The sequence below is a fragment of the Prenolepis imparis genome, unplaced genomic scaffold (genome assembly GCF_030444845.1).
Source record: "Prenolepis imparis isolate NDT839.2.m4 unplaced genomic scaffold, iyPreImpa1.0 SCAF_8, whole genome shotgun sequence".
NCBI classification, from domain to species: domain Eukaryota; kingdom Metazoa; phylum Arthropoda; class Insecta; order Hymenoptera; family Formicidae; genus Prenolepis; species Prenolepis imparis.
Genome location: NW_028141166.1, coordinates 3,662,939 through 3,687,509, shown reverse-complemented (window position 1 = coordinate 3,687,509; position 24,571 = coordinate 3,662,939). Strand labels below are relative to the sequence as shown.

At 28.4% G+C, this 24,571-nt stretch overlaps 2 protein-coding genes and 1 long non-coding RNA gene across 3 annotated transcripts; 1 reads left to right on the top strand and 2 right to left on the bottom strand.

Annotated features, from left to right (window-relative positions):
• Nucleotides 1-2,548: 2,548 nt before the first annotated feature.
• On the bottom strand, nucleotides 2,549-3,140 carry LOC145939444 (uncharacterized). The gene is made up of 3 exons (XR_014425825.1): nucleotides 3,108-3,140; nucleotides 2,800-3,025; nucleotides 2,549-2,705 (listed from the first exon to the last, which is right to left on the bottom strand). It is a non-coding gene; the product is annotated as an uncharacterized LOC145939444 (long non-coding RNA).
• A 9,273-nt stretch (nucleotides 3,141-12,413) lies between these two features.
• On the top strand, nucleotides 12,414-17,680 carry LOC145939480 (uncharacterized). The gene is made up of 7 exons (XM_083043810.1): nucleotides 12,414-12,741; nucleotides 15,775-16,017; nucleotides 16,111-16,332; nucleotides 16,416-16,721; nucleotides 16,815-17,050; nucleotides 17,181-17,343; nucleotides 17,431-17,680. The coding sequence occupies exons 2-7, from the start codon at nucleotides 15,903-15,905 to the stop codon at nucleotides 17,529-17,531; spliced, it is 1,143 nt and encodes a 380-aa protein (XP_082899936.1). The 5' UTR covers nucleotides 12,414-12,741; nucleotides 15,775-15,902; the 3' UTR covers nucleotides 17,532-17,680.
• On the bottom strand, nucleotides 13,362-14,867 carry LOC145939838 (uncharacterized). The gene is made up of 5 exons (XM_083044462.1): nucleotides 14,850-14,867; nucleotides 14,177-14,390; nucleotides 13,926-14,096; nucleotides 13,644-13,832; nucleotides 13,362-13,564 (listed from the first exon to the last, which is right to left on the bottom strand). Exons 2-5 carry the CDS (start codon nucleotides 14,373-14,375, stop codon nucleotides 13,362-13,364), a joined length of 762 nt encoding a protein of 253 aa, XP_082900588.1. The 5' UTR covers nucleotides 14,376-14,390; nucleotides 14,850-14,867.
• Nucleotides 17,681-24,571: the final 6,891 nt, after the last annotated feature.

Genomic DNA, 24,571 nt, shown 5'->3' with positions numbered 1-24,571 from the left:
TCAGAATCGAATTTTCCTAATAAGATATAAGTTTATAGAACAAGAAGATTATTATAATTTTCCTATCCCATCTTCTGAACTTGGAATTATGAAAGTATCTCGTTTACAAAGTCACAGAACGGCTTATAAAATTAAACATTTTCTTTGTAAATGTGTTCTTTTTCCTGATAACGAGGAAACATTTGTATGCATTCCTCTTGTACATTGCAACACTCAGTAGAATACCAGTAAGAACTTTTATTTTTTAATTATATTTTATTTTACAAGTTATTGATTTGCAGCCTAATATTTTATTGTTCTTTTCAGTTCGCAGTTGTGGAATTTGATGATTCATGTGATGAATCTCAAACACTAATAGAAGTAATTCCTTCCAAATGGTTATTTGATAATAATACTAAATGCAAGTATCCATCTAAAAAAGATAAGCTTAAAACTACTCGTTTGATCATGTCAAAAATAGATCCAGGACAGAATTGGGATATTTATAATCTTCAATTTCATCATTACTATAGTAAGTGTGTAACTTTCGGAGATGTATTATCATATATTTTGTGTTTGAATATAAGTTCTTTTAGTACCAATATACAATATACTTAAAATGTAACTACATTTTGTTTCATTAAAAAATGAGTTTCAGTATTATGTGTATTTTATGTTATATCTTTACGCATTTTCCCACTTGCAGGTACCTACAATACTGCTCTCAAAACAGCCAAAACTGTTTTAGAGGGAGAAGTTGCTCAAACAGAAGCAGAAACAGATTATACTCAACCAAGAAAAAGAAAGAAGAACAGAAGATACATATCATCTTCATCAAATGATGAAGAAGTAGATGAGTCTCTATCAAATGTTCCTCATGGTACAAGTAGTGAAGTACCTGCACCAGATTCTCGTCTTTCAAATAAATTGAAAATACTTCTTAAAAATAAATCTATGAAAACATCAGCTATATGTCAATAAAAAGAAACATCTGTTCGAAAATTATTCTCTCGTAATGAGTCACGTGTTAAATCTTCAAGCCTTTTAAAGTCAACTAATACATCAAACAAAAGTCCGATACAGCAGCATTCTTCACAAAATAAGGGTATGTCCATATTCTTATTTCGTGAGTTATTTTTGTTTCTATAATTTTAATAACAATCTTTTTATAATCTTTTATAATTTTGTAATCTTACAGTCTTTATCATTTTAGTTACACAAGAAAAATATTTATCTCCTAAAGACTGTAACACACAAATGTCAGAAAAATTTGTGACCGCAGAGCCATCGCAATAAAAAAAACCAAACCTCTCAATAAATTGCACATTTTTTCACATTTAAACAAAGAAAATTGTCGTAATTCTTTTAATAGTAACCCAGTAAACACTGTTTTGTAACTTTTACAGAACATTTATAGAACAGATGTTTGCTGTTCTGGTAACCGTTATGTCAACCATTAAGTAACGTTTAGGAAATGGCAGCAACAGTATGCCTGTATATGATACGTAATAAATACATAAAATTAAAACGTAATAGATACATAAAGTTTTTCTGTAACATTTACGTAACAGTAACAGAACATAGTCAACACTTTTCTGTAACATTTACGTAACAGTAACAGAACATAGTCAACACTTTTCTATAACATTTACGTAACTATAACAGAACATAGTAAATACTGTTCTCTAACATTTACATAACATTTACAGAACAGATAAGGTAACCGTTATGCCAACTTTTAAAACGTAATAAATACATAAAATTTATATATAAAATTACGTAACTGCAACAGAACATAGTAAATACTATTCTGTAACATTTACAGAACAGATATGATAAACCATTACGTCAACTTTTGAGTGATGTTTAGATGGAAATGTCAGCAACATAATGCCTGTATAAAATACGTAATAGATACATAAAATTTAGATATAAAATTACGTAATTGTAATAGAATTTAGTACACACTGTTCTGTAATATTTATACACTATTTACAGAACAGATATTATCTGTTCTGGTTACCATTATGTAATTTACAGGTAACGTATATATATTAATTATATATAAAACAATAAAAACTTGGTTTCTTGAACAACTCTTTATTTCCACACATAAATTGTTAAATGAATCTTTTAACAAATTTATTAATCAATATAAAACAAATTATGAATTAATAAATCTTTTAACAAATATATTATTAATATTTATAAAACTACTAATTTGTTTCAAATAACAATTATAATGATAATTTGAATTATATTAAATAATTTTACTTAAACTTAAAGCTCATAGACTAATAGAGAAAAGATTATAATGAAAAAATGATAAGCTTTTGTAACATTTAAATAACTTTAAATAACTTGCGGATTTGCTTCTTCGAAGTCTTTTTGTTGTCTGCTAAGCCTCTGACCACCTTGGCGAAACTATTCTTTTGTAACATCTTCAAACTCTTTGCTTGCGAATTGATGTTGATCCGAAATTGCTAAATTATTACAGAAATTTTACATTAAATTAAATTTCATATTTTATAAACTTATTTATAAATATAAAAATATGTTTTATCTTGTATTCCCATTAATATAGACTTTAAGCTACTGATTTTAAAATGATTTCGTAATCCTTTCCAAAACGATTCTTTGGCAACTTCATTAGAAAATAAAGTTCGGTATATACGAATTAAATTTTCCTTAGCGGACCTTCCGCCTATGCGAGATATATACAACACCTTTAGGAATAAAACATACCGATAATATAATTTCTATTGTTCTATTTAGATGAAATTTGCATTTAAATAACTACATTTAAATAACTAAACTTACAAAATTGTTGTACTCATCTACACTTTGTGTTAAACGGTTTTCGAAAGCTGTTACTTCATTTACATTTTTAAACGAAAAAGATTGTTGTATATTTGATGTATCCGTGGCAGATGCTTTAGATTTATGTTGATTATTTTGTTTTTCTATGTTTGTTAAACGAACATTTAGATCTTGTATTCCTAATGTAACTGTAGTTATAGCTCTGTATATATTTTCTTAAAATTATCTGAAAAATTAATAGTATTGAGTAAACAATGCCAAAAAGAGATATTAAAACAAGATTATAAGACAAAAAATAAATACAAAACCTTCCATTTTTTCGAACATTTCTGATATTAACGTATGTACATCCTGTATATCTAGAAACATTAAAGAAATATTAGATTACTCACACAATAAACAATAATAACTGTAATTTAAAAAAAAACGTTTTATTATAAAGATAATAAAAGTAAATTGAATAAAAGAATAACTTTAAAATATATATATATACATATATGTGTGTGTGTGTGTGTGTATATATATATATATATATATATATATAAAAATTATATTACATTTGTAGTTTTATTTTAATATATGTTCTATAATATATATATATTCTATCTTTATTATTTTATTTGGTAAAGAGTTCAAAATTCAATGGATTAGCTTTACACTATAGATTAATGAGAAATTTTTAAAAGTGGCTAAATTCCACCAATTATATATGTTGTATGTACGTCATTTTATATTGGAGAAATGTCGTCATTTTGTCGTCATAAATATCTGTGTCTTAGGACCGTCATTTTAACGTCACTTTTACGTCATTTTAAAGGTAAATTTGACGTAACCAATGACTAAAAAATGATATCAAAATGACGATACCTTGCTACCTGGGTAATAGGTTAATTTCTTATTTTTCTCATTATATGCTCGTGCAAGAAATGATGTAAAAAGATATGGGAAATATGATATTGAATAAAATTAATCGTACTCACCGAAGATAAAAATAATGAGGCACAAGGTGTATCTTATGCTGCCGGTATGTCCTTTATTATACTCACGCGGTTTTCACATACGATTCTTACGTGATGCATCTCTTGTTTCTGTACAAAAGAAATTCAATCCATAGAATTAATATTTTACCACAAGACAACGATTTTCAGTTATTAGCATTCAATATTAAATTAGTTTTTATGTTATACTTACCAAAATCTTGACACTGTTCACACTTTCGAGACGACTTTCACGCACGCACGACTGCCGTCTTCGTAGATGCTGCCATATTGAAAAGTACAGCACGCGGAATGCGCGGGATACTTTTTGCAATTACGCACTTGCACACACTTAAGCTAATCACAGTAGACTTATCCAGTAAGGGCAAGTTCACATAAACTTACATAGACGCATAATGCAGAGAAAAATTTGCTAATTACGCGTCTTAAACAAAGAACATAAATAATTTCAATAAAAATACATTTATGTAATAATTACATAATATTTTATATATGTATATGTTATAGATCAGCAAAACGAAATGACGTATCGTTTATGTCAATAACGTAATGAATCTATAATTGTTACATAGAATTGTTATGTAATTTTGACGTTACTTTGTTATGTAACATTTATGTAATTTGTATAAATGTAAATGTGTATACTCAAAAAGTTTTGTAAATGCTACCCGTGTAGAAAATTATTAGGGCTAGTTCATGAAACTACTGGCCCCGATAAGGATAATATAGGGATGCCATATTAAGGGATACCCTATCATTATCAAATCGGTGCCCTATTAGATATTACTAAGGATACATGATTTTAACAAAACAAGGTAGTATTAATGCCAATTTACAAGGACCTCAAAAGGATTTGCAAATGTTACCTTAATTTAGAAATGCCGGCTTTAATAAAAATAATTAACAAGGTCCTTTTATGGATTTGTTAAATGTGCCACGTTTTTTAAATGAACTACTGGCCCCGATAAGGATAATATAGGGATGCCATATTAAGGGATACCCTATCATTATCAAATCGGTGCCCTATTAGATATTACTAAGGATACATGATTTTAACAAAACAAGGTAGTATTAATGACAATTTACAAGGACTTCAAAAGGATTTGCAAATCTTACCTTAATTTAGAATACTTTAATAAAGATAATTAACAAGATACTTATATGGATTTGTTAAATGTGATTTAACGCATTTTTTAAATGAAAAGTTTACGTGTAGTGCCAATTTACAAAAAACTTAAAAGAGTAAAGTTAGCAATATATTGCATTGATGATAACATATAAAAGATTTTGTACTGAAAAATGTCATTTATGTCACATTATTTTTTATTGTGCAAAATAAAAAAAATTTTTTACATACATATAGATATTAAATATATAAAAAATATACAATAGATACATATATATTATATCCTAAGATTCCTACTAATGAAGAAAAGATATGACAAACGTATTCTGTTTACGTAACTTACAAGACGGAAGTTCAAGTCGAATTAATTTATCTGACACATATGTTAACGGGTATGTAGCAGTAATATGGCGGGATATTGCAGGAAGGTGCCACATATTTAGCAAACTAGATTTGCATGGATATTTGTATAATAATTTTGCTTTTGTCCAAATTTCACCTTCGATCATAATGCTTGAAAGAGATGTATCATGCTCATCACTGTACATAGAAGAAATTTCCATAATTATACCGTTATTTAAAAGTACCATATTATTTTGCCGTTTTGTTGTAATTATGAAACGGTTCCATTTAACTTTTTGTATACAAATTTTATTATTATAAACTATGCTTTTTAGTATTTTATTATCAATAATGCGTATATTTTTATCAGTAGTTATATTTTGTTCGTGTAGTCTACGACACACTTGCGCCAAAGGTTTATTAGCTGTACGAAGAACACGTTTAATTTCTCCAAGTGTATTTTCGAATGGAAAACAACTTATTCTACTTAGAGAACAATTGAAATTCAGTACATCATCAGCCACATGCAATAAATTGTGCACATTCATGACTTGAGATTGTGGTCCATACAAGTACGGCATAGCCAAAACAAATTTTTTTTAAAAATTTTTTGCCATTGTGTTATGAATTACAGCGAGCTCTTCACTGCATATAATTCTGCATGCAACATTAAGTAACAAAAAGTGATCGTATAATTTTTTTGAAAGAATGTTTTTTAAAACAATCGGGCCACAGTATAATAAAAAAAATCTGAATTCTGTTGCTTTCCAATTCAAATATTCAAAAATTGTTCTCGGTTTTCGTTGAAATTCAGGAATCTGAGCAGCAAAATGCAAAAGTCTCTCTGAAATTTGTACTTTTAATCGTCGACTTATTCTTATAGCCAATGGGCCTTTCATCCATAAATGTATTAATTTTTTCATAATCCCATTAAAAAATAAATGCATGTGATCTAAAACAAATACTTTTGTAAAATCTATCTCTGGAATTATATTGATAAGAGGAGAAACACCGGTGTGATGAGCACGATCTTCTTGTAAAAAAAAAGATAATTTTGTACGTTCCGGATAATCCAAACCGGGATAAATTAATTTAGAAGATTTTCCTATTCTGATTAGCTCTCCAGTAATTGTACAACGTTCGCAAGCATTATAACCATTGTGCCCTTTAGTACATTTTAAGAAAGCCCGGGCTGGAGTGTCTGAAACAAATGCTAATAGTTGGACTTTGTAAGTTCGATTTTCTATACAAATTCCATGTTGCTGTAAACTATTAATCTCAGCAATAAATGATTCGAGATATCTGTTTAAATATCTCGGTTTACTTTGTCCATAATAGATAGCAATAGTAAAAGGTTTGTATATATCCGGATAATAATGTATTTTACAAAGAATTGGCCAAAAAGATTTGCTTCCAGAAGCAGATATAGGCATACCATCCACGTTAATTAACAACTGAATGACATTTTGACGGAAATCTTTGTTGATTTGTAGTTTTAAACCTGTTTCTATACCAAAATAAACAAATTGGCCATTCGGATATATAGAATTATTATCTTCCATGTTTACTATATTGTATGTTGCCTCGGATGTGTTGAGAAAAGTTCGTGATGATTTCGGCAAATCAGTTATTAAATTTTTTCTCAATATGCTTAGTAGTTTATCTAAATGATTATGTTTAATATTGCATTCGACAGCCCAGTGACGTAGTTCGTCAACTATAGAATATTCTTTAATTTCCAACAATGTATTGTCTGTGTCTGTTTCAATGTCATTTGTCAAGGAACTTATAGCATCGTCGCAAATATCATTTTTAATCACATGTTTATGCACAAGAATATCGAGTTCAGCTGTATCTTTCTGTGTTACGTCACGTGACCTGGTTTCGTCTAAAACAATTTAATCTTTAAAATTCTTTGGATTTTATATTTTAATTTTACTTGAAACATATATTTACCACAATGATCATCTATTATATTTGATTCCACAGTCTGTAAATTAGTTAAATTCCCAGCTATAGTTTTTATCTGTTCGATTTCTTCAATGCATGCTTCTTTTAATGCTCGAGATTTTTTAACACGATATCGTGATTTATTATTCATTTTCTTTTGTATGACAGAGATGAATTATTACCTGAAAACACGTTTAAATTAATATGAGAAAGTCATATACAATAAAGTCATAAACAATCATAGATGTTTAAGCACAAATACCGTTCTGTATTTCTCTATTTCCTTGTCTTTAAAATAAAAAAAGTTTACACTGCCCGCTGTTGCTACCCTGTTGTTACACTATTGCCACTCAAATTATACGAACATGCGCAGAGCGCATATGCGTATTATGGCTCTGGCAGACCCGCGCGATTTCGCGACATGCGATGCTCGATATCCAATGAACGTACGGAAAAAGCTGTATTTTATCACACAATGCACACACATTAGACTGCAATAACTTAACCTAATAAACAACAATTGCGCGGGAGTTTTTCTGTACTGAACGTGAAACGTGTAATGACTCTGGCAGACCAGTTCGTCTGGCAGACGATTTCTCGAAACACGTGACGCGCGATATCCAATGAGCGTACAGCTTTTTCCGTACGCTCATTGGATATCGCGCGTCACGTGTTGCGAGAAATCGTCTGCCAGACGAACTGGTCTGCCAGAGTCATTACACGTTTCACGTTCAGTACAGAAAAACTCCCGCGCAATTGTTGTTTGTTAGGTTAGGTTAAGTTATTGCAGTCTATTGTGTGTGCATTGTGTGATAATTTTGCTAATAATATATTTCTAGTCACGACACTATAAAAATAAGAGACATCAAATATTTGATACGATAATAAATAAGTGTGAATTATCGTATGTAAAACTGAGTGAAATTATCATCAAAAAGTACATAATGCCCCTATCAAAAGCACGTTACCCACTAAACATGGTTATGTCATTGTTACATTACTATTACAAAACTTAATTATTAAGTAATGTTACATTGATGTTAGAAGTAACTTAAATGCAAGTTACAATTTCCGCCTCAACAACATAACAATCCAATATAACATGTTATGTAATAATTATATTACACAATTTTATAAATTTAACCAAAACTCTAATATTATAATAACATTAATGTAACAGTAATGTAATGAAACTGTAATATACGCATAATCATTTTATTATATTGTAATTACATAGGAGGAAAGGTATATGATATAATATAAATAATATATATAATTTCTATTAAAATTTTATTTATTATATATTTATTATATGTAAATAACACAATAATAAATTTCTTATTACAAATAATAATCATTACAAATACTAATAATAATAATATAAAAAGGAGTAATATTTTACTTTTTTATGTCCTATATCTTAATTAAATGCATATATAATTATTTAAAAATATAAACTTAAATGAAAGAAACACAAATAATTGCATATAATCATTTGAACATATATAAACTGAAATGAAATAAACATAAATAATTGTATATAATTATTTAGACATATATAAACTGAAATGAAATAAACATAAATAATTGCATTTTATCTTTTACTTAACTTTACGCTTACGCAGTCATCAAAATTAAAATAAACGCAAAATGCTTTGGATTATTTCGAAATATATAAATACTATATATTAATATACTTAAAATGTGAGTCTATAATAAATAAGTAATGAATCTTTTTAAGAAATTATAAAATATATAAAAATGACAATAAAACAGAAATTTAATACAGTGATATGTTCCATATATATTGCATTAATAAGTTTTTTCATACTCTGTATGTAAGAGAGGAATCACTACTGAACAATTTTTATCTAAAGGAATACAAAAACATTTTCTAGTAACAGTTGCAGTTTCAACGGTGACAGATTCAACAGAATTATCGATCATAAATATACTTAACTTTTTTGAGTCACATGGTATTGTAAAGAATGATTTGTATCTCAATACTTTATTGCCACGGATGTACAGAACATTATTTTTAATAAAAAATTTTTTAACAATTAATACTGTTGAATTTGATAGAAGGCAACAGTTATCATTAGTTTTTTGAGAAATTATAAATCCATTATACTCTACTTTAGAAATATCTAATGTTTTTTTAGATTGATGAATTATTGGATATTTTCTCTCATAATCTTTTGAAATTGGTAAAGAATTAATTTCCAGAGTACGATTAATAACTTGTTCTAATGGCTTCGGTGAATGTTTAACTCTATTTTTAATTTTTTTTATAAAACTTTCAAATTTGAAACTACTAAATTTGTCTAAACAACCAAACTTTTTTACTTCATTGCTAAGATGTATGAGATTATGTACATTATATGTAATATAATGATATCCGTATAATTTTTTATATTCCAGTACAAACCATCGCAATAAAGAGTTCGCATAATCATTCAAAATAAAACAAAATTTCGAGTCACATAATATTCTAATCGCTACAGATAATGCAAGAAAATGATTATATTTAGATTCTGATAAAATCGATTTTAGAACAATTGGTCCAGAGTATAACAGAAATTGACGGCATTCTGTTGCTTTCCATTTGTCTACAATATCTACAGCTCTTGGTTGTCTAGCAAATTCCGATGGAATTAATTTTTTGATAGCTAATAGATTAGTGTTCAATACATCAAGTGAATTTTTTGGTAACTTATGATCCTTCGAACCTTTAGTCCATAATTGAAGGAGACGTTTCATTACGCCTAGACATACTAAATGCATATAGTCTACATTAGAAACCATACCAATTTTTAACTGTGTTAAAATGGACTCTCCATTGTGATGCTCTTCTTGTTTCATAGTAATGAATGATTCATCTGTTCTCAAAGGACTATCAATTTCAGGAAATATCACTGTACCATTCCATTCGCCTTCCTGAGTGCATTTACCGCATCCAAAATATCCAGTATGATATTTTGTACAAGTTATGTAAGCCTTTGCCGGGGCATCACAGATTATTGTATTGAGGATAACAGTAATTACTTTTCCATTTACATTTATACCATTTTTAGCAATATTTTCCATATCCTTAACAAATGGAAGAAGAAAAACGTTAACATCTTTTGGTTTTGAATAGCCATGAAAAATACCTACTAAAAATGGTTCTGAATAAAAATCAGCTTGAATAGCAACTAATAATGGCCAAAATTGACTAGTTAAACTTGTTGATATAGAAGCTCCATCACAATTTAATTGAAGAAAAATTACATCAGGATAAATTTTAAAATATTTAATAATTGAACGTTTTAATCCATTTTCTAATCCAAAATGCATATATGCACCACCATTTCCGAAATGAATTTGTTTACAAGTTGTTTTTGGAGTTTTTTTCAATGTTCGACCATCTTTAGAAAGATCAGAATGATTATTTTCACGTAAAATACTTAGTAATGCATTTATAGCAGACAGAGATATTTGAAAATTTGAACCCCATACTTGTAAACGATTAATTAGATTTTCTGAATTTATTTTTGATGAACTGTTTTCACTGGACTCATGAAAATAATTATTTCTTTCATTATTTGCAAAAAAATGATTATTATGATTCGACCACTGTTCGACGTTGTCATTAGAAATATAATTTCTTTCAACATATTCGTTAAACATTAATTCCTGAGCTATTTCATTAGTCAATTCTCCATTATTAGTTCTCAAATGTGGTTCACAAGCTGTTTGCTCAATAGCATGATTACATGACTCTCTATTTACTTTTACAACCGAAGACAATGACGATGGCAGACTTTTAATTAAAGATTCATTACTTATTTCATTAAAATATAAAGAATTTAATTGTCGCTTTCTGCGTTGTGTTAAATACTGAATATCTTTTGGCATAATATGAAAACTTAAACTATTTTATTATAATAATTAAATGTATATACTTAAAAGAGAAAATTAGCGCAATCTCAATTCTAATATATTAGTGCATATAGATATCCTCTCCTCAAAATAATTTTCAACTTACTTCTTCAACAAACTTCTTTTTTTTTATTCTCTCGATCGAATCGTTGTTTGGAAAAACGCAACCAATCGGCACATTCAGTTTCAAATTCTATTTCTTTTACAGTTGGATGAGTGTCTAAAATTATTTCTGCAACAGAATATTATAAATATAGTTCTTTAGGATGATTTTATACATGCATACATATATATATTTATTATTATATATTGAATATGTTAATTCTTTTTTTCACTAAAGTTTTTACCTTTCATTATTATTATTAAATTTAAATTATTTACACGAAAATTATTTTTCTTTCCTTTCCATGAGCATTTTATTGCTACTTCATTTGTAAATAATCGTTCTAATATTCGTTTTATATTATCACGAGCTCCTTGGCCCCCAATTTTTGAAATAAAATTTTTCTATAACAAATATATATTATATTAAATAATGTATATAGTTAATTATATAAATAGTAATTTATAAGTATATTATTATATCTTTTAATTTAAAACAATTGAAAGATTTACTATTCACTTTAATTTAATTTAATATAACATATAACTTTAAACTTTACTTACAAACTGAGATTGCATTTCTTCTTCTGACAAATTGTCATTAAACTCCTTTATTTCATTAATTGTTTTTAGTGGTAGTACGTCTCTAGCTTTTTCTGTTGGACCAGATATTCTAGTAAAAGGAGTTTGTGACGTGACGTTTTTAATGCCCGTCACAGGGCCGGCACGGCCCGGCCGAGGAAGGGTCGAGAGAGAGGACGAATTTTGGGTCGGCGAGCGACGAACTTTTCTTCGTCGACTCGCCTTTAGTTATATAAGTCCGATAGATTTACCGAGTGGAAGTGAGTGGTCAGAGAAGGCCCTGATGTATCGAAGGGAGCAGCCATCGTGGGATGGCGGGATTTGCAGCAAGAGTGGACGACCTGGGTGGAAGCGGTGCGCTCGGGGACGCTGGGTAACACGGAGAAGTAACGTATTTATTGTCCATAAATAGAATAAATACGTAAGGGCCCGTTACTGCCGGATACGTTTTACAGCCTCGGATAGCGGACGGAATTAAGCGGAGGAGCCCATCAAAAGGTACCAACATCCCGAGACAGGGATGGCTGCTCCAGTGGGGCCGCCGGCACCGTCCCGAGGAAAGCGGAACCGTCGGAGACTGATCACCTCTCGGCGGGTTCCCCCGCAAGTCAACAGCCAGTAGAGAAGGAGAGAAGCAATTATTCGGAACGTGCAGCGAGCAGCCACATTATCCGCACCAACATTCCGAAAAGTACCGAGAGCCGTTTCGAAAATACCGGGGCAACGAGGCCCACAAGGATCGACTATCGTCGACAGAGGATCCAGGATCGATTATAGGCGGCGCGCGCAGCGCCACCGACGCCGGCTACCGGCGTGCCGTGAGCCCAGAGTCGTACACTGTTCGACGAGACTGCGGCGTGCGAACCACGTGCGACACCGACGGACTACAGATTATTGTAAGGCCACCACTTCAAAGTCTCGGTAAGAGCGAACTCGGCGGGGACTCGCGTCTCTAGTAACACGGTTAAGATTGTTATCAATGTCATTGTTAATCACTTTCGTTACCGAGCCCTCGAGAGTGTCCGAAACGCGAGGCCCGTACCGAGATTCGCCATTAAAGTAAGAACTGCGCAGCCTCTCTCTCTCCGTGGAGAGCCGTACCGAGTCGACAGTCCAGAATTTTGTGTATAACTGTTAGTTTAATTAATTATCGAGTTTCGTCTCTGATTGTCTTGTGTCGAGTATTTGAGTCTTGTAATTTGGGAAATGTCTTTCTCCCCCGCCTCCTCGATTGAAATATAATCCGGGATATGTTCCCCTCGGTAGCGATAAATATCGAACCATAATTGTGTTGCAACACCTCGAGTGTCGAGGATCTACCGAGTCACGAGGCCGTAAATACGTAATGTGAAACTCCATTTTCTAAAATGAAATATATTTATTTAACTTTTATTTAAATATGTCAGTGTGCCGATTTAATGACTCTCCTTCTCTCCGAAGCCCCGAGTACGATTCCCCGCATTAAGAACCCCGCCCCTCTGCCAATTAAGAAACTGAGTTACCGAGCTTAAGCCGTCACTGTCGTAGAATTAATTATCGGGTTATTGTGAGAGGTGCGGCCTGACCGTACCTGGCGCCCAAGCAATCTGTCGAATTTTGTGTGTAGAGATACCGAGAAAAGTGACGAAGTTGCGCGGCACTGGAAGGAAAAGTGCGTTGCAAGTTATACGATCCACGCGCTGTTTCAAATCATGTAATGAGAGTTTTGTATTAGTAGTTATTTGTAATAACTGGTCAATTTTATCTGAAAATAAAAATATATAGATATTACAATGTAAAATACTTATACATAGATTTGCTTTTACTAATTTTATTTTACGTACAATCTAAATTTTTAATAATTATTTCAATATCATCTGAAGTATTTTTTGATGTTGAACTTTGTGGAATTACTTTTAAATTGTTGTTTCTTATTGAAACATTATTATTATTATTTGGAGGAGCACTGTTATTGCTTGATTCATCTGTCGTGTCATTGTCAAATTCTTCCGGAAAATCAGGCAATTTATTCTCTATAATATACAGCAAAAATATATATATGTAATAAATATATATTTTAATGTAAATTTAAATGTGATATACTATAGTAATTACGTGATAAATACCTGATGATTTATTTTTATTTTGTGGTTGAACATTCTCTGGACTAGAATCTTTGTCACTGTAATGACTTAATTTTTTTGAATATCGTTTACGTCGTCCTCTTCCTAGCTCTTCTTCATTTGCACTTGTATATTGAGAATCCTCTGCTATTTTCCTAGCTTTCTCAATTGTGTCTATGTTAAAAAATATATGCACGCAATTAATTTTTTTATTTATCTGTTAATAATTTTATAATAAATAAAAATTTTCATACTACAAAATCTTCCTAAGTTTACATTTAATCTTTGCCAGGTTGATTTAACCGGTTCAACACGTTTTGATATTAAAGTTGATAAATTTTTAGTATTGGAAGGTGGCCACCAACAGCTAGGACCATCCTCATCAGAATCGATAAGCCAATTACTTGGTACTTCTGATGTACTGTCATCGTCAAATGTAACAACAGCAAACATTTTTATTATTAAAATCTAAAAATCAATAAATAAATGAAGAGATAGATAAAATTAGATAGATTTAGAATCATATGTTACAATTATGTCATTGAAAAATGTTAATATGAACTGCTTACAGCTTTACGCTTCAAATATTTTAGAAGTTTTTTTTTTAGATGTAATACACATTAATAAAATTTAATAAAATTCCAAATAATTTGTATAAATATTAATAAGTCAAAACTTCTTAATTGTAGTTAATAATTATTAAATAATAAAATAAATAATTTTACTTAATCAATTAGTAATTGAATATTTTTTACTATTTGAGGTTAGAAACAACACATTTTAGATTTCCTGAACTTATTGTAATTAAACAACATATGTATAATGCCAATTGATACGAAAAGACAAAAACACGTAATATAATATAATAAAATATTTGAAGATTATAATTAAATATAGTTGATTTTTAATATAGTTTTTGTTACGTACCTGCACGCTGCACGATGTACAAACGTCGAAACGGAAAAGGATGTTGATGTTTTTTTTTATCACTAACAAAACTGATTACGAGTTAGAAGAAGCGGAAAAATTCAAATAAAAAATAATCACTGTTATTATAAATTGTGAAAGTTAAAAAATGATAAGTATATTATAAATATTATATTATTTAGAAAAAATTAAATTTAATGGGAATATATACACGGTTTTTTCACTATAAAAAACTGTTGCAATCATAATATGCAATTATTTAAAGTGTTTTATTTATACAAAGATATATACCATATTTTTTGTCATTTTATTTTAGTTTATTGAGTACAAAAAATGTGGTATATGTTGAAATATTTCAGAAAATATATTTGTGTTCCTTTTATTTATAATATATAATTCAAATTTTTAAAAAAATTTAAATATATTAATAAAATATTTCTTCATTAAAAGATTTAAAGTAAATATATATATATCGTAATTTTTTCAATTTATTTTATTTTGAATGCTTTTATTATATTTAATATAAAATTAATTTAATATAATAAATGCATAAACTTATAAAATTGACTCACAAAAATCTGCAATTAATACTGATGCAACCAATAAACTTCGTTCTGATATTTGAAAAACAAAATAATTAAATAAAATATATTCTAAAAGAAAATAACATTGTTACATTATATTTATATTAAAATATACATTTATGTAATATTACTCTAAAGTAACTAAGTTAAGTTACAGTTACATACTTTTACATGTAACTATTGTAATATTACTTCAAAGTAACAAGTTATATATCTCATATAAATTATTAATATAACAATTGTTACATTACGTGTTACTTCTAGGTAACATAAATGTTATAAATTGTGTTTAGTGGGTAATGTCCTATCGATTCTAATAGTTCGTATGATCTCTATTTCAGTGAATGTTAAAGCATATCAAATTGTTGAATTTGTAAACGATAGAGAGGATAACAAAATTTCTGTTGATTGTGTCCCATCTAAATGGGTAACGTACGATCAAAATTTACGTTCTTGCGTATGTAAATTTATGCCTCCTCCGTACAACACAAAGGTGCGAGTTAAATTAGATAGTTTTGTCTTGTCTAAATCTGAAGCACTAGAATCATGGCCGTCATATCCAGTATATTTGAGAGGTGAAGCAGGTAAAAATAATTATTTTAATTAATAATTTTTCTTGAAATCTCAGTTAAAATTTTATCTGTTATTTTATTTCTGTTTCCTATTTTCTTTTTTAGAAACATTAAAAGAAGCAAAACAAAAAATGCATAAAATTATTCATAAAACACAATCATATGCATATTCTACTGATAATGATGATCACGCTAAAAAAAGATCAGCACGTTCTACAAAATTTTTTCAAGGAAAAACCGAGATGAGTCATCAAGAAACAATTGAGAAAATTATGTACGATGACAATGAGATAGAAGAGTCACGTGAAGACAGTTCTTCTACGAGCTGTAAATATTATTTGAATTTATATAATTTATTGTTATTATTGTTTAAAGTTATTTTCAAATCAGTTTATTTTTCATCTTTATAGCAAGTGACCAAAGTGAAGAATCTATAAAAAATAAGAGTTTAATGAAAAATAAAAAGAGCTTGAATACATGTAAAAACAAATATGTAGATGTTGAACAAAATATAAAAATGAATATCTCGGCAAATACAATGAGCACAAAAGCACACATTTCGACAAAGAAATCTAACCTAAAGGATGATGCTACTAAATCATCATCGAACAATTTTTCACAACCATCTACTAGTACCGACTTAAATAACACAGCTGGCATTCCCAATCAAAATATACAGAATATAGAAAATTATCAGGACGCTACATTTCCAAAAGGTTTATAAATTATTTTCTATATTATGAGAATTTACACTGTAAGTATTTATTCCAATTAACAAATGATTATAAATAGTTCTCTTTTTTTTTTAGAAATTCTTTTGCTTCATAAAGCAGTAAAGTCCTTAACTATTGAAATATCTATGCAAAGCGAGCAAATAAGGCAATTAAAGAATTCTATTGAACAAACTTTGAAAATAAAAGTGGATCCGATGACGGTTGAAAAATTTATTAACAAACATAATGTAACTCTTAAATTATCAAACTTAACAGCATTTAAAAATTTTGAAGAGAAATTATCTGAAGATGGAGAATTTCTTTCTGATTTTGTAAGTTTATTTATTTATTTATTTATTTATTTTCTAATTTACTTTACATAAATTTCAATATAATTTAATATACATATAAAATTATAATATGTATATAAAACATTAGTCAGAGATATTATTTTATTTGCAGAAGGCATGCCTGAAACATCTGATAGAAGAAAATATGTACAAAACTGTACTTACAGTATTGAAAAAATTTATGCATAGAGAATTAGCCATACAATGTACTGCGGTTCGTCAATCAAAAGAAAAATATGTTATGAAAGATACGATTTTTTATAAAGTTCTTTTTGGTAATTAATTAAATTTTATAAAAAAATTATAACAAATTAATGTTTGCACGTATAACTAAATAATGAAATTTATAACTCATTTTGTAGATTTGATCTGTGGCAATTGCACAGGAGAAAATAACAAACCTATAACGGAAAAGGATTTCAACAAAGCCTTAGGATCTATTTTTAACAATGCTAAAGATTAGGACGGCTAGAGAAACGTACGTCGACTCATAGCAACTGAAGCAGCAAACGAGAATGATTGATTTTTATAAGCTGCGTATATTTACTACTCGTTAACGTTATTTCATTAAAAAGTTTTATTTATGTTATTTTATTTTCAGTACTTAATATTTTATTTTGAATACTTATTAGATACCAAATAACTTTGTTGAGTTTATTAAGAGATTCAATACTAACAGTTACTTTCTTATAATATTTAAAAATAAGCAAGAATAATTAATTTCATTTTATTTCCTTTTAAATAGAAATTAGAAACTAAAAAATGGTTTCATTTCAAGTTTTATTTGTTATTTTATTCTCAGTATTTTTTACTTTTGTATTTTACTTTTGTAATTTACTTTAGTACTTATATTTACTTACATTACTATTACTTTATCGGTGTAATATAAGCGAATATTGAATAAAACTGGAATATTAAAATATTAATTTCTATATATACATATAAACAACTTTCTTCATTCACAACCTATACGAGAAAAAAATAAGTGAATGGATTTCATATTAATTATTATAATAATATCAAGAAAGCCTTTAAATATAGATATAGATATATATTTAAAAGATCTATTTTTATACTTGAGAACATTTCAGGGCATTTGAAGCCAATCTCTTTACAACTAAAATTTTAAATAAGAAACTAATAAAGCTTTTAAAATAAAACATGAATTAAGGATAAAAATATAATAAAAATTATATATATTTTTAAAATAAGGCCTGTGATAAAATTTACATACAAGGTCCCGGTAATATTTCCTTATGAGGGCCCGGTAATATTTCCTTATGAGGTCTCGGTAATATTTCCTTATGAGGTCCCGGTAATATTTCCTTATGAGGTCCCCGTAATATTTCCTTATGGGGTCCCGAAGAACTATTTGTTACAAGCCATTTAGGGCCCAAGCTATCTGTACCTATTAGGGCCCGATTAAATTTAAGGCATATTAATCAGGTCCTTTTCAAAGCCTTATTACTTTTTCTACACGGGTACATAACTCTAATAACATAATTGTAACGTTATGTCAATTACGTAACAGTTATATATATTCGTGAATGTAAATGTGTAACTTTAAAATTTCATAAATGTTATGTAACTCTAATGACATAATTGTAACGTTATGTTAAATATGTATAACATTAACATTATTTTGTTGACATCAATGTATACATTCTGTAAAAATTTTGCAACCGTTACATAACTATAATAACGAAATTGCGATATCACATTAAATATAAAAAAATATGTAACTTTGTCTTTGAGCGTTCTAAAAAAATGGCATGCATATTATAATATATCATTGAAAAAAACGTATCTAGAATACATTTTTGAACATTTTCTTGATATGTATAATTACTTTCAACATTTATATAATTCTATATTAATGTCATTAAGTACTTTGTGAAAAAACTGAACTCGAAAAATTTGATTATGTATATATAATATCAAATTCCATTTTTTCACAAATATTTAATGACGTTAATAGAATTATAAATGTTGAAAGTAATTATATATTAAGAAAATATTCAAAAATGTATTCCAGATACGTTTTTTTCAATGATATTATATGTCCCATTTTTTCAGAATGCTCAAAAACGTCAACAAACTTACATATTTTTTGCGATATAGCAATTTCGTTATTATAGTTATGTAACGGTTCAAGGTTTTTACAGAATATATACATCGATGTCAATAAAATAATGTTAGCGTTACATGTTTAAAATAATGTTACAATTATGTCGTTAAAGTTATGTAGCATTTATGAAGTTTTTAGAGTATAGACATTTACATTCATGTAAATACATAAATGTTACGTAATTAACATAATGATACAATTATGTCATTAGAGTTATGTAGCATTTATAAAGTTTTTAGCGTATACACATTTACATTCACCAAAATACATAAATGTTTCGTAATTAACATAATGATACAATTATGTCATTAGAGTTATGTAGCATTTATGAAGTTTTTAGAGTATACACATTTACATTCACCAAAATACATCAATGTTACGTATTTAACATAACATTACAATTATGTCATTAAAATTACGTAGCATTTACGAAACTTTTAGAGTATACACATTTACATTCACGTAAATACATTAATGTTACGTAATTAACATAATGATACAATTATGTCATTAGAGTTATGTAGCATTTATGGAGTTTTTAGAGTGTACACATTTACATTCACCAAAATACATCAATGTTACGTATTTAACATAACATTACAATTATGTCATTAAAATAACGTAGCATTTACGAAACTTTTAGAGTATACACATTTACATTCACGAAATTACATAAATGTTATATAACAAAGTAACGTCAAAATTACATAACAATTCTATGTAACATTTATATATTCATTACGTTATTGACATAAACGATAAGTCATAGTTTCGTTTTAATGATCTGTAACATATATATATATAATATTCTGTAATTGTTACATAAATGATCCCTGCGTGTTTACTGGGAAATTACTTAATTTCTAAATAATAGTGATTTTCCATGTTAATTATATATATATTGTATATATATATATATATATATATATATATATATATATATACAGGGTGTCCGGTAATAGTCGCATCAACCGTCGTGTGCAGGTAGAGCTAGTTAAACCGAGTAGAAAAATCCTCTACCATTTTGCGATATTCTCAATAATAAGAGAGAAATAAATTAAAGAAAATCAGCCAATTCGCGCGATGATAAGCGTGCGGCGAGAAGAGACAGCCCACTCGGGGGTCCAGAGTTAGCGCTACTCGTATGGAGTTACTGTCTTTTGTAAAGCGCTCGTCCCCGCTTCATCGCGCGCTTAGCAATCGTGTAACATTATACTGTTTCTTTTCGTCGCATGCTTAGTAACGACATAAAACTGGGCTGTCTCTTCTCGCCGTTGTCACGCGAATTGGCCGATCTTTATTAATTAATATCTCTCTTATTATTGAGAATATCGCAAAATGGTAGAGGACTTTTCTACTCGGTTTAACTAGCTCTACCTGCACACGATGGTTGATGCGACTATTACCGGACATCCTGTATATATAATTTGAATATTTTGTTTTCAGGTCAATGTATGCTGTGTACTACAACTCTGTTATTATACGTATCGGTGAGTGAGAAATTGTTTATTTTATAACATTTCTATAGCGATAATATGGAGGTGTATATAATATGTTGAAAATATTAAAATATAGTAACAGTTTAAATAATAAGTTATATTATATCTTATTCGTGATTAATTGTTTTTCATAAAAATCAGCTAGTAATTGTCAAAAATATTAATTGAATTTAAAATATTATAACATTCCTTTCTAAAAAAAGTATGTTAAGTCGATTCTCACAAGTATTGTTGCATCTTTTCCGCGATGCTGATTGATTGTTTCGATTCGCATTGTGCGTTATATTATTTAATATATAAATAATATATTATTTAAAACTAATTGTATTATTTTATCTAATTTTATTTTGAACAAACTGTCAAACTGCTAACCCTCGCGATGACAGCCTCTCGATGCTACAAATATAACGCACAACGCGAATCTTGAAAGCCAATGACCATCGCGGAAAAGCGACAACAATAAACTTCGATATATGCGAGTATCGACTTTACATATCTTTTTCAGAAAGGGATAATTCTTCACTTGTAACTAGAAGTGCACGATCTACGATACAGAGCAGATATAATAACAAAAGTCGAGCGAAGGAAACAACTGATTATGAGATTATATTACATCAATAAAATAACATGTGATATTTGTGATAATTTTTATTCAATCTATCGAATACAGAAAAAATAATATAATTAAATATATAAAAATATATATGTTTATATAGTGAGTAATTGTCTCATCAGAAGACACAAAAAAATTTAATTTTTTCCGCAATTTTCTCATAACATTTGTATCCTTTGCAAAATAAATTGTATTACAAAACAATATATAATATTAAATACACGTTTTGTAATAGAACTCTTCTTACATCGATAACTTCAAAGACCATAAAAACAAATAATATAAAACAAATAAAAAGAAACTTAGAAAAACCTAAAAAACTAAAACAGATAAAAGTTAGATAATTTTGCGAATATGGATACGTTAATAATACTATTTTGAAAAAATTGATGCGAAACAATATTGTTGCAACAAATGCAATAAAAGTTTTCGTGTATGTATGTACTTACAAGTCAATACATTTTTAAATTGTTTCACATCTATTTACGTTACTATATGATATTGTTATTATATGAGACTAATTATATGAGACCTGTAATATGTTTTTCTTTAACAAATATGTTATATATCTATATATATGTATATATATAATATATATATGTGTATATATATATATATATATTGGAGTCAGTCTAGCAAAAATCAGATCCAGATAAGACAATTTATATTTGTCATACATTTATTCATACATAATTAAAAATTTAAAAATGTATACATTTTGTACAATAATAGTTACGACTTATATTAGAAATTACCTAACAAATATACATAAAGTTAACAAAAATACAACACATATCGTCGCATTTGTGTCCAAATTTTTTAGATATACATAAATATACATGAGATAAAACACATACTGAATTTGTGGTTACATACACTTGTAAGATAGATAATTTTTACAAGCCAATCATAAAACATTTGATCCATACTCATCACAGATCGATATATCTTCAGTAATCATATTAAGAAAATCACTGTTAAATTTTGTGAATATTAATTTATCATTTATTCGTTACACAAATATGAGATATGTAACAAGTTTATGTTTGCCAAATATTATTAAACATACGAATCAGATTTAGCAAATATCAGATTCAAATATGACAATTCTAAAGTTATATATTTATTCGAATATAATTAATAGTTTAAAAATATATGCATTCAATTAATACGACAAAAATTTTTGTATCTAGATGATATTTGTATTTGCATCTTTATGAGTTATTAAATATTTGTAATAATATTGAATGTTTAATAATACAAAATTTATTTCTCATTATCTCTATAATAATTGAATGCACATTATAAAGAATAATTGTATAATCCTGATTACTACAAATATAATCTCTATTGTTTTAATTATTAATTTACATTATTTATATATCATTACGTTTTTTTGCAACCCTCGCGTCACTCCGCATCTTTTTACTTTTATTGTTAGTTCAATTAAAGCCACAAAATATCAACAATATATAATAGTAACAAAATGTAAGATGTGATTGCCAGTCGAATTTTAAAAACAAGGTTAAGAGTATTTTATTGACCAACACTGGCTAAAGCAATAATTCTTTTATTACGACGTTTCGACCCTAAATTGGGTCCTCTTCAGGCTACAAAAATTGATCACAATACAGAGTCGTTAATACATTTAGATAACACTTTTGATTTATAATAGTAATATTGTAATTAGTAATACCTATTCTTTAATGTAACGTGGTAAACCCTATACGCACATGATGTTATGTTAGAATGTGAGTTAAAATTGACAGAATCATAGTCAGTATCAAACTGAGATATGGTGTTTATTTTTGACGTGTATAACTAACAGTAAGTCAGAGACATTGTTTTGAGAGCATTAAAAGTCAAATAATTAAAATAAAAATAAACACAATTACAATAATAAAGCTAAAGGACTCTATAAACCCATAATAGGATATGTATCGAAAGAATTAAAAGTAATATTAAAATTGAATAATTAAAGGTAATTTTAATTAAAAATATAATTAAAAAATGCGTTGGATGGGACTAAAATAATTTGAGAATAGTGTCATAAATTGAATTTAAATTTTCCGTGTCCCTTTGAGAATTTATAGAATTCTTTTGCTTTTTAATAAAAATCATTTCGCTTATTTCTCTCTTTTTCAAGTTAGCTTCATTATGTAGGATCGATACATTAGACCAATCGAAATCATGATTAAGCGACGATCTATGTTTACTAATCACCGAATAATTACTTTCATGTTTTTTGATGTTAGAGTTATGTTCTTTTATGCGCGTTTCCAAATGACGTTTGGTTTGCCCAATATAACAGGAAGTGCAATTCTTACAAGAGATCTCATATACGACATTAGTTCTCTTATAGGGATGAAGTTGGTCTTTCCCTTTCTTAATTAATTTGTCTAGTCTGTTAGGAACAGTATATACGACTTCAAGGCCACACTTCCCCAATAATCGCTGTATATCTTCACTTAATCCCTTGACATATGGAAAAATGATTACCTTAGATGTGTCAAAAGATTTTTTTCCCCCCGATGGATAATTATCATATGACTTAGATTGTAAAAACTTAAGTCTTCTATTAATGATTGAGTTAATTAAAGTAATTGGATAGCAATTATTGGAAAGAATCCGTTTGACCAACGAAATATTCTGTGAATGAAACTTCCTGTCCGAAAGAATAATAGCCCTATCAGTGAGGCTAAGAATAGTACTGATTTTGTATTTGTGAGGATGGTTAGAATAAAAGTTAATATATCTTCCCGAAAATGTAGATTTCCGGTACCAATTAGTTGTTAATTTCTGATTTTGCCTTATAATGGATATGTCCAGAAAATTAATACAATCATTTGATTCTATCTCGCAAGTGAATTGTAGTCTAGGATGATAGCCATTAAATTGCGATAAAATATTGTCTATCTGATTTCTTGGAACAATAGCGAAAATATCATCCACATATCTGCAATAAACCGACAGTGAAAAAGATAGTGCATTCCGGCAGTATGACTCCAAATCATCCATAACCAGGTCTGATAGAATCGGAGAGAGAGGGGACCCCATAGGCATTCCGAAAATTTGTTCGTAATAACCATTTTCAAAGGAAAAACTCGTGGAGTCAATAACAAATTCCAACGCGTACAAAAATTGATTCAGGTTAATGATCGTATTTTGAGAGATATCTTTCCATCTATCTTTGATTGCCGAAACAACCAAGGATTTAGGAACATTTGTGTATAAAGACTTAACATCCAAGGATATCATGCATT